Below are 9,851 nucleotides of genomic sequence, written 5' to 3'. Positions count from 1 at the left end.
AAGTTCACGTACAAAATTGAACCAGATTTTCTTGTACCGATTGCAGAATCGTTATTTCCCTAAAGGACCAGACACATCTTGTTCATACCTAGAATACATGCGACACCATAACTAAAAATTCTATGATGTTTGAATTCCTCCAGTTAGTTTAGTAAACATCTGCCGTAAAATGTATTTTATTGTATTTAGGTAACTGAAAGCGATTTCAATTTCTCAACTAGATTAGTGAACACCGCCGCCGTCGTAGAATCCGGTAGCTCGTCCAATACGGAAACAGTGCTGCCCGCCAAAACGCCCACTCGTGGATCTATGGGCAGGGTCCCGAGATGTGGTACTTCGGTGTGCGCGGCCAATGCAGCGCCGCCGTTTGAGGAGAAAATATTGGTACACGAGGTGCAATGGGGGCACACGAACCTGGAGAAATCAAATAAAAGATAATTTAGTCAAACAACAGATAAAATATCACCTGGTTAAAGTCCACAGGTGTCAACCCGACGTCAACTTAAAACGCAGCCGTCCAATTAGTATGCATATTTGCATTTTCAATAAATTCATAACCAGTGCAGTGGTATTTTGTTTTCTCTATTTACGAAATACTATGTCTTGTGTTGTGTTAGTATAATACAAATAGAACCTGATTCTCAAATTCTTGTAACTTAATTAATTTACAGAAAACCTAATGGGATTCTAAAGTCCTAGTTACACATCCCTTATTTGGTTCTCTTTTTTAATTACTATGAATTACTATATATTACTTTGTATAAAACAGAAAACCTAATGGAATTCCTAGTTACACTTCGTGTTGAAAACTACCCCATTACACAGCATATCTTACAGAATTGACTTACCCACTCATATTCTCGACGATGCCCATGATCCTGATGCCGGTTTTCTTGCAGAAGGTGATCTCCTTGCGCACGTCATCCAAGGCCACCTCCTGCGGAGTGGTCACTATGATGGCTCCATGACATCCCACCTCCTTCAGGCACTCCATCACGGTAATGTGCTCATCCGAAGTGCCGGGCGGTGTGTCGATGATTAGGTAATCCAACTCATCCCACCTCACATCGGTGAGGAATTGTCGGATCATCATGGTCTTTTTGGGACCGCGCCAAATGACCGGGTCCTCGCGGTTCTTCAAAAGGAAACCAATGGACATCACGGCCAGGGTTTGGGATTCATCCGTATAGATGGGAACCCATCCCTCGCTGCACTGGAATATATCACGTCCCTCCAAGCCCAAAAGATATGGCACACTGGGTCCACACAGATCTATATCGAGCAAGCCAACCTGGGCAATTAAAAAGATGTTTTCAATAAATTCCGAGTCATGTTTTTGTGGTGAAATTGTTTGACTTACTTTGAATCCATTCTTTCGCAGGGCCAGCGACAATTGGGTGCTCACTGTGGATTTACCAACTCCGCCTTTTCCGGAGAGCACTACGATAACATTTTTAACCTTTTCCAGCATTTTTAATTAGGAATTAATAATAATAATTAGGAAATTAGCACAAAATCGTGCATTGCTTTTTGGTCAACAAGTGCAATCAGCTGTTTCAGGGATGCGTTAATTACGTTAAGGGTGTTCCTGTGTTTTAATAATTCTTCAATATTTCACAGAAATAAAATTATAGGATTATATTGCGGACCTGCATATTTTCTGTTAATATATTTATCTAATAGTTTTTATCTCAATCTTTTAATTATGTTTTAAAATTATACCAGATTTTAAATAGGTTAAATAGTCTTCTTTGAGGTTACAAAATATTTTCTTTTAATTTTCGGATAACTGAGCTAGGTTATTAAACTAAGGTTACAATATTAAATATGCTTAAGTATATGAAAAGTTAGCAGGAACACCCTCTACATTTAGTTTATTATCTGGCAACGCCCCTGTTATCAAGTCGAGAACTCAGCCCGTCCGGCAACGCCACCGCCGGCAAGTGTCGATTTTTATTGGTCCAAGTCGCGCGCAGCATGTTAATTGACAACAACGGACGGTAGCTGGCGAATGATAAAACAAACGTGCGCCGATCGAACCTGAATCGAGGATCCAGGAGCCGCAGCCACGCGATAGCCACCGACAGCAAACGAACCGGGCGCCCCAGCAATCGCATCGAGGAACCCAAAAAGTGGGGGTCTTGGAATCGTCGAATCGAATCGAATGTTGCGCAACCTTCTGTCCCCGCATGTACTTAGCCACCGAACCGATTCCGAATCCGATTCCGAACCACCAACCACCTAACAACAACCACATCACGCCATCCGCTTACATCTGATAATCGAATTTGTACAGGCGATGAAGAAGCGCTCCAATTCACGTGGCACCCCGACCTCGTCGGGCGATGTGGTGCTGCCCGCCGCCTCCTCCTCCGCCGGCGACGCCGATGGGGATCATCCCGCCTTCAAGACGGGGGCGGCCAGTGCCCCGGCCACGCCCACCAAGCGGCGGGACGGAAGCGACGGCAGTGGCAGCAGTGCGGGCGCCAGGAGGAAACGGAAGGAGGAGATCGCCCAGACGTTTGTGATCGTCAACGAACGTCCAGTGGACGACATATCGCTGGACTTCTTCTACAAGCCACATACCATCACCCTGCTGGCGGTTTCCGTCCTTGCCGTCATGTACTTCGCATTCGTCAGGTGAGAAGGTGGTCAGGAACTTGGAAGTAGCCCCAAGGAATCCCCCATTTGCAACAAATGGGTTCCTAATTGCATCATTTGTTTTTTCGTTAAAGTATATAATAGGCATTGGCCAGGTGAGAGGCATAAAGTAACCTCTCAGTTAATATAAAAATCCCTATCCTATACCAAATCCTTATGAAAGCCCCTTTTATTAACACACATTTAGTTATATTATATTTGTTTTGATCTTGATACTTTGACTGTCAGGTGAGAGGCGGCAGTTCAAAGTCGTTTAGAGTTGTTGCTTAACCCTAAGTGTGCTTATGTGGGGTGCCTATCTTTGTAAATTTAATTTTCAGATCTACTATTAAATGATTAGAAAATATTTACATATAAAAAGGATTCATTTATTAGTTATTAAATTATATTTTGTGCCTTTATTTGGTTTTGATCCTATAAACCTGGTCTTTAGCAGTTAAGACTCCATTGCAATATCGGTTGTATCTACAGATATGTCAATTAACCCTAAGCTCATATGGTTTGTCTGAAACGTAACAAAAATAATATATGTGCTTCTGTCATTGATCATTGACTGATTACGTTTTATGAAAGGTATATTAAGCTTCTTTGGATATTTTTTAACCCTTATCAGTATTATATAACAAGCCCCAATAAGCTTTTTTAGTAAGTAAGCTCCACATTGATTTATAAACATTAATTTGTATTTCTTCGATCCCTTCCTTGAGCTCAAGTCATTTAAAAAAGGGATTAGGCACCCTTTACATAATTATGAATAATTCTCCACTGCCTATTAATGCTAACTTCATGAAAATTAGATCAACCATAGGGCGATTACAAAGTAAAATTCCGTCCTAACTTATTTTTATCAACTAGGTCATTTTTTCTTATCTTTTATAAAACCCAAATAATAATTGTAATAAAGAATCTGCCTCACGTGCCTTCCTAGCACATAGATTAGTTGCTGCTCAGGGGGTTAAAAACTTAAAAATATCATGTATACCCTGCCAAATGTGTCAACTAGACAGCCGAAGGTTCAAGAAACCGAAAAGAATACAAATATATATATATATGCGCTATTCTAGCCTACACTATATAAAAGTCTAATCGACTAAAACACTTACTATATGTACGTAACGTGCTCAACGTTCACTTCAACGTGCCATTGACCCCCAAAACCCCATCGAAAAACGTGCTATGCTGATAAGGAATACTATGACTAAAATAGTAGCGACAATGGAAACCAAGATCATCCACTTTGCAATGCAATATCGTTACAGAAACGAGGCGAACGTGGATGAGAATCTCTGGGCCGGCCTCCTCTGCATTGTGTTCTTCTTTCTGATCATCTCGGTGATTGCATTTCCCAATGGACCCTTCACACGTCCCCATCCCGCCTTCTGGCGGATATTGTTCGGATGTTCCGTGCTGTACCTGCTGACGTTACAATTCATGATGTTCCAAAACTATCCAACCATCCGGAGCATATTCTACTGGATCGATCCGAAGTTAAAGAACTTCCACATCGATATGGAAAAGGTAAGGAGATGTCTGTCAGTGGATGAATTGTTTATATCAACTATAATTTTCTTATTCCCCAGGAATACGGCGTCAATTGCTCGGACATCAGTTGGGATCGCGTAAAAGGTCACCTGGACGTCTTCGCCTGGGGTCACTTTTTGGGATGGGCCTTCAAGGCCATCCTGATCCGTCACATGGGCATTCTGTGGGCCATTTCCGTGATGTGGGAGATCACCGAGATCACCTTTGCTCATCTGCTGCCCAACTTCATTGAGTGCTGGTGGGATGCTCTCATCCTGGATGTCATCATCTGCAACGGCCTGGGCATTTGGATGGGTCTCAAGATCTGCCAGATCCTCGAGATGCGCGAGTACAAGTGGGCCAGTATCAAGGACATATCCACCACCACGGGTAAAATCAAGCGAGCCATGCTGCAATTTACGCCGGAGAGCTGGTCAGCCATCCGCTGGCTGGATCCCAAGTCCACGGCGATGAGATTCGCCGCCGTCATTCAGCTGGTGATCTTCTGGCAGGTCACCGAGCTGAACACATTCTTCTTGAAGCACATCTTCGAGATGCCGCCGGATCACTTCATTGTGATCGGTCGCCTCATATTCATCGGACTGTTTGTGGCGCCTTCGGTTAGGTAAGTTTGGGTATCTAAATATTCGAAATCTCAAAAGTAATAACCATCTGACTTTTAGGCAATACTACGTATATGTCACCGATACACGCTGCAAGAGAGTCGGCACCCAGTGTTGGGTTTACGGCGCCATCATGGTCTCCGAAGCCATTCTGTGCATCAAGAATGGCAAGGAGTTGTTTGAGCGCACGCAAGCCATCAACATTGTCCTGTGGCTGACTATCCAAGTGATAATCTCGGTGGCATTTGTCTACCTGGCAGTTTACTGGCAGGTGAGTGTTTGAAATGATTTTTGAGCTACTTAAAACTCGTATACTAAATTTGAAACTTATGCTTTTCAGCAACGGCAGCAAAAGAAGGTTTCATCGACGCCGACGAAAAGTAAAGAAAGCAGTCCTGCCGTCTCATCTTCGCCTTCTAAAGGTATGTTTGGCCATTAGAAAGCAGCAGGCAACATTAAACAGGGCGAGAAGCTAAGAAAAGTCAACTGAACTGATAATTTAAATGTTGTCTATAGAAATGCATTCCGTTAATTATTATTATAAATATTATATAATGTTAATGTGGCATAGCAATAGAAAGATAATTTCAATCCCTCCAATGTTGCCTGCTCTATCACTAACTTTCTTTTTTGCACTCACTGACTTACGTTATCATTGGCTCAATTAATGGTTAATCACGCCGTTCTCTCAACTCTCTGCTCTCAATCTGAATTCTCCTTGCCTTTCTCCCCTTTCTCTGTATCTTTCTCCGTTTCTCGTCGGATTGCATTGCCACAAAAAAAGCACAAGTGCCAAGGAGTAAATCCATTGATGCACCCAGCACCACGCACTACGATATTAAAATTAAAATAGTCTAAACAATTATTGTTAACTTTTATATCTGAATCTTTTGATCTAAAACTTTTTCATTTCACTTTTCTAGGTAAATTATCGCCGCAAAAAGAGAAGAAAGTAAAATAAGAAGTTGATAAGCAAAAAAAAAACACTTGAAAGCTACAGAAACAAAGTGGATCAGGCCATTCTATGAAAGAAAAACCAAAACATACAAGAGAATTATGTACATACACTAAAGCAAACTGTACTGATTAAATTAAATACATAACATGTAAATATATATATGTATAAAAGATATATATATATATATTTATTAAAAAGACAAACCAAGAAAATACTTGTTAATAAGAGAATACAAAGGACTTTCTATGTTCTAGTGCTAGATTAATACACACGATTTAATTGTCTTAGCTTAAGTTAGAGTCCAATCTAGCTTTTCTCGAGTTATGTACAGAAGCGCGATTGATTTCAGACCTCCAGGAATGCCGAGACGGTCTTTTTGACCGCATCACGGGCATAGGGGATGTACGACAGCGAGTACCAGGTCATGGCCAGCGATTGTATGATAATGAAAATGAGCGTGAGTCCAGCCTTTTTCCACTAAAAACGAAAACAAAGCCAGTCAAATGAAAATAAATAAAAAAAATAAAATAACTCAGAACAGGGATTGTCTCATAATTTTTTCGATTTCAATTAAAAATGTCTTGTGATTAATTTGAAATATGGAATACGTCTTGTTTTTAAAGAACAATTTAAATATCAAAAGTAGTCTACTAGATATCAAAAATTCAAAAAGGTAACCAAAATATACATTGCTAAAAAAATGAATTTTTCAAGATTCATGTTTCTTCTATATGCCATAATAATAAGATGAAGTCCGTTAGATAAAAACTTTTGTTTTAACAACTATAAGATAGTAACTGCCATTTCTAAAATCGAAATCTAACTAACTATGTGAACTATTTAACCAAACATGGATATATTAAGAAAAATGAATGCCTTACCACAATAGCCGCTATAAACGTCAGGACCATCATCACGAGAACCACAATGGTGGCTATCAGCCTGGTGTCCGCGAACATTTTCTTGATCTGCTTGAAGGGCCCCATCAGGAAGCACGTACTGAAACCCGAGAAGCGACTCATTAGCCGGCCTATGTGAAGTATTAATTGAACCAGTAACTGGCTTACCTGGCCATCGAGATGATATTTCCTAGGGTGTAGAAAACCGCAAAGACCACAATTCCCTTGTGCAAAAATAGGGCAACCGAACCAAGTAGGGAAAGTAAAATGCCCAAGACGAAGCAAATGCAGAATCCCTTGATGCGTGTGGACCAACTCAAGGTGGACATTTCGTTAATCTGCGTTGATAATTGGGTTGTCAAAATTATTATTAGCTAAATTCACTGATAAGCGTTGAGTCAGACAGAAGTTGTCACCATGTGATCAGGGGGGCGTTTCCCGGGGGGAACTCCAAAACAGAGGAGATAATCTTTCCATTGGGAACATTAACATAATATTCAATGAAATCACTCCAATAAGAAACCTCACCTGTGTAATGATACTGCTCTCCTCTTCCGGAGTGGGCTCATCTCCACTCAGAACGCGGCGTAATTTGTCCATGATAATGCGTTGGAAGTTTGTTCAACAGGTGGCAGGCTGAGAATTACCGGATCGGTTCTGGAGATTGATAAACAAAGAATTCCTCTGTTTTATTGCTCCAGAATTTTTACTTTAATAAAACCAAGATCGGATCTAGCGTGACCGTGGCTGGTACCGTTAAAATATACCGTAGGGCTCAGAAAAATATACCAAAGAAATGTTTATGTTATTTTTGAATTGAAGAGGGATTATTTAGAAACATTAAATTTTAACATAAAATGTGTAATACTATTATTAATTGAATTATTATAAAACTTCAGAACTTTCCTTTTTTAGAGCAACAAGTGTGCAACAGGTGCTTTGGGATCGAGTGCTGTTTTAAATTGTGGGAATATAGAAATTTTGTTGTACATTTTTTTAAACATAAAATTGTAAAGGTTTAGTATTTAATTATAAATTTATTAAGTTAAAATCTAGCTTTTTATAGCTAGAATCATATACTTGGCTATTTTAGCAACCATCAGCTGTTGACAGTCTCAACATCTGGCAACGCCGGCGGCATGTTTTGTTCAGCAATACGTAATATTTTAAAAAATTCACAAAATGCGGCTAAAATCGCGGCAATTACAACACAACTACGGAATCTGCGGGGTCAAAGAGAAGCCCAAAGCGAGGTGGAAGTGTTCAGATCACCAGATATAATAGCCCAACAGAATGACAAGGAAACAGAGCCGGCGACGCAGGATAGCTTCAAAGAAGTGGCTCTGGACTTTGGGAATCGGGAGGCCCATGTGCCCTCCTTTAATTTGGCGGCCTACGTAAATAAATCCAGTACCCTGCAGCAATTCATCAGTTTGGGAGTAGATCTGCACAGTATAGAGAGGCGGAAGGGATTGGGCCAGTTTGTGCTGCAGCTGGACTTTGAGAAGAATGTTAAACCCTTTATAACCTTCCTGGTGGATCAGGGCATTTCACCCGACGACTTTGGCAGGATGTTCACCAAGAACCCACTGCTGTTCAAGGAGGATCTTGATGATCTGCAGACCAGAGTGGACTACCTGAAGAGCAAGAGATTCTCGGACGAGGCCAGGCAAAGGATTCTCACCCACAATCCCTATTGGCTGATGTTCTCCACCCGGCGAGTGGATCGCCGACTGGGCTACTTTCAAAAGGAGTTCCGATTGAGTGGCCATGACCTCAGACTTCTGGCCACCAGGGAACCCAATGTCGTTACCTACAACATGGAGCACCTGCGAAAATCCGTTTTCACCCTCAGGGAGGAAATGGGATTCAGTGCCAAGGAGCTGAGTGCCCTGGTGGTGCGAAAACCACGCTTAATGATGACTCGTAAGATTATATATATTTGAAACTATGAATATTTAGTTTAATATTTCTATTCTTATAGCACCCGATGATCTTGTCGAGCGATTCAGCTACATCCACCAAGATATGGGCCTTTCGCATGCCCAGATTGTCCAGTGCCCTGAACTTCTAGCATCGCGGGAATTTCGACTGCGGGAACGCCATGAGTTCCTCAAGTTGTTGGGCCGTGCTCAGTACGATCCTCAAAAGGACATGTATATATCGCCGAAGACCATAGTGGAAGGCAATAACTCTTATTTCGTGCGAAATGTGGCAAAAAGTGATTTCGAAACTTTTGATTTGTTTTTAAGAACAAGATGAGAAAATAAAATATGTTTAGTAATGTGCAAGGCTTTATTATTAAGGGATTATATTTTTATATATTTATATTATTATATATGGGCATTTCCAGGGGTCGCGAACGTACGTTCGTACGCAATTACCGCAAATAAAAAAAAGAAAATAAACGTTTTCGAAATTTTTTTTTGCTATTCGATAGCATTTTGTTAGCTCTTAGCTTAGTGTAAATGATGGGATTTATGAGCTAAAATTTTCATAATATTGGCAAAAAACATGCGGTCGCGAACGTACTCAAAATGGAAGTCGACTTTGGCTTAATCTAGTAAAATGCAAATATCTGCGAATGGATTCATGTAGCTTTCATTCGAGTCTGTTCCCAAGGAAATATCTCCATTTGTTTTTTTTTTTTATTGAATTAAGTACCATTTTTCCATGTTGTTTTATTAACAGTTAATTGAACATTTTGTTGCCCTCTTTGGATTTGTACCTTCTTATTAGATTGCAATAAAGAGATTTGGTAGAAAGAGTTCAAACAAATCATATGTTTTCCTTGCGAAATAATTAATCATAAAAATGCCTTTAAAAGTAGCTAAAAATGAAAAAAAGTGAATTTTTTCAGTTTTCAGGGAAATTTCTTCAACAAAACAAATGAAATATATATTATTATATTAAACATTATATATTTCATTAATTTCAATAAGAATTGATTTTGAAAAACAACCATCGATAACCGTAGTCGATGCTTGCAGTAATGCCAGATGCGTAAAATCATCGATAGTATTGCAGAAACATCGACTCCTGTGCCGCTAACAGCAACAAAAGATTTAAACTACGCATTAAGCTTGTGCTTAGTTATTTGTTAATGTTTAATTTTAGTACTGGGCCAAAGTACTTCAAAATCCCACGAAATGGTTCTTTCAGCATTTTTGTATTTGAACAACCGTAAGT

The 9,851-nt window shown here is 40.1% G+C and overlaps 4 protein-coding genes across 4 annotated transcripts; 2 read left to right on the top strand and 2 right to left on the bottom strand.

Annotated features, from left to right (window-relative positions):
• Positions 1–143: 143 nt before the first annotated feature.
• Positions 144–1,552, bottom strand: LOC119553440 (cytosolic Fe-S cluster assembly factor NUBP2 homolog). The gene is made up of 3 exons (XM_037863830.1): positions 1,361–1,552; positions 849–1,291; positions 144–414 (listed from the first exon to the last, which is right to left on the bottom strand). The coding sequence occupies exons 1-3, from the start codon at positions 1,469–1,471 to the stop codon at positions 186–188; spliced, it is 783 nt and encodes a 260-aa protein (XP_037719758.1). The 5' UTR covers positions 1,472–1,552; the 3' UTR covers positions 144–185.
• Positions 1,553–1,927: 375 nt separating this feature from the next.
• LOC119553702 (phosphatidylserine synthase 1) lies at positions 1,928–6,278 on the top strand. The gene is made up of 6 exons (XM_037864262.1): positions 1,928–2,640; positions 3,921–4,179; positions 4,242–4,807; positions 4,866–5,076; positions 5,146–5,227; positions 5,729–6,278. The coding sequence occupies exons 1-6, from the start codon at positions 2,300–2,302 to the stop codon at positions 5,764–5,766; spliced, it is 1,497 nt and encodes a 498-aa protein (XP_037720190.1). The 5' UTR covers positions 1,928–2,299; the 3' UTR covers positions 5,767–6,278.
• On the bottom strand, positions 5,923–7,409 carry LOC119553703 (vesicle transport protein SFT2A). Its single transcript, XM_037864264.1, has 4 exons — positions 7,191–7,409; positions 6,831–7,000; positions 6,645–6,762; positions 5,923–6,240 (listed from the first exon to the last, which is right to left on the bottom strand). Exons 1-4 carry the CDS (start codon positions 7,260–7,262, stop codon positions 6,109–6,111), a joined length of 492 nt encoding a protein of 163 aa, XP_037720192.1. The 5' UTR covers positions 7,263–7,409; the 3' UTR covers positions 5,923–6,108.
• Positions 7,410–7,767: 358 nt separating this feature from the next.
• On the top strand, positions 7,768–8,934 carry LOC119553344 (transcription termination factor 3, mitochondrial). Its single transcript, XM_037863680.1, has 2 exons — positions 7,768–8,588; positions 8,647–8,934. Exons 1-2 carry the CDS (start codon positions 7,802–7,804, stop codon positions 8,922–8,924), a joined length of 1,065 nt encoding a protein of 354 aa, XP_037719608.1. The 5' UTR covers positions 7,768–7,801; the 3' UTR covers positions 8,925–8,934.
• Positions 8,935–9,851: the final 917 nt, after the last annotated feature.

The sequence above is a fragment of the Drosophila subpulchrella genome, chromosome 3L, assembly GCF_014743375.2.
Source record: "Drosophila subpulchrella strain 33 F10 #4 breed RU33 chromosome 3L, RU_Dsub_v1.1 Primary Assembly, whole genome shotgun sequence".
Classification (NCBI taxonomy): Eukaryota; Metazoa; Arthropoda; class Insecta; order Diptera; family Drosophilidae; genus Drosophila; species Drosophila subpulchrella.
The sequence above is the reverse complement of the archived record's forward strand: the minus strand, read 5'-3'. Positions and strand labels throughout refer to the sequence as shown.

Bases quoted from the DNA above. Each gene is read 5' to 3' on its own strand.
- LOC119553440 (XM_037863830.1), bottom strand. From the start codon at position 1,471: ATGCTGGAAAAGGTTAAAAATGTTATCGTAGTGCTCTCCGGAAAAGGC. The intron at 1,292-1,360 runs GTAAGTCAAACA...TTAATTGCCCAG, and splicing joins TGCGAAAGAATGGATTCAAA to GTTGGCTTGCTCGATATAGA. The intron at 415-848 runs GTAAGTCAATTC...TGATTTCTCCAG, and splicing joins ATCGTCGAGAATATGAGTGG to GTTCGTGTGCCCCCATTGCA.
- LOC119553702 (XM_037864262.1), top strand. From the start codon at position 2,300: ATGAAGAAGCGCTCCAATTCACGTGGCACCCCGACCTCGTCGGGCGAT. The intron at 4,808-4,865 runs GTAAGTTTGGGT...TCTGACTTTTAG, and splicing joins TTTGTGGCGCCTTCGGTTAG to GCAATACTACGTATATGTCA. The intron at 5,077-5,145 runs GTGAGTGTTTGA...TATGCTTTTCAG, and splicing joins ACCTGGCAGTTTACTGGCAG to CAACGGCAGCAAAAGAAGGT.
- LOC119553703 (XM_037864264.1), bottom strand. From the start codon at position 7,262: ATGGACAAATTACGCCGCGTTCTGAGTGGAGATGAGCCCACTCCGGAA. The intron at 7,001-7,190 runs GTGAGGTTTCTT...TTATCAACGCAG, and splicing joins AGAGCAGTATCATTACACAG to ATTAACGAAATGTCCACCTT. The intron at 6,763-6,830 runs GTAAGCCAGTTA...CTCGGGTTTCAG, and splicing joins AATATCATCTCGATGGCCAG to TACGTGCTTCCTGATGGGGC.
- LOC119553344 (XM_037863680.1), top strand. From the start codon at position 7,802: ATGTTTTGTTCAGCAATACGTAATATTTTAAAAAATTCACAAAATGCG. The intron at 8,589-8,646 runs GTAAGATTATAT...CTATTCTTATAG, and splicing joins ACCACGCTTAATGATGACTC to CACCCGATGATCTTGTCGAG.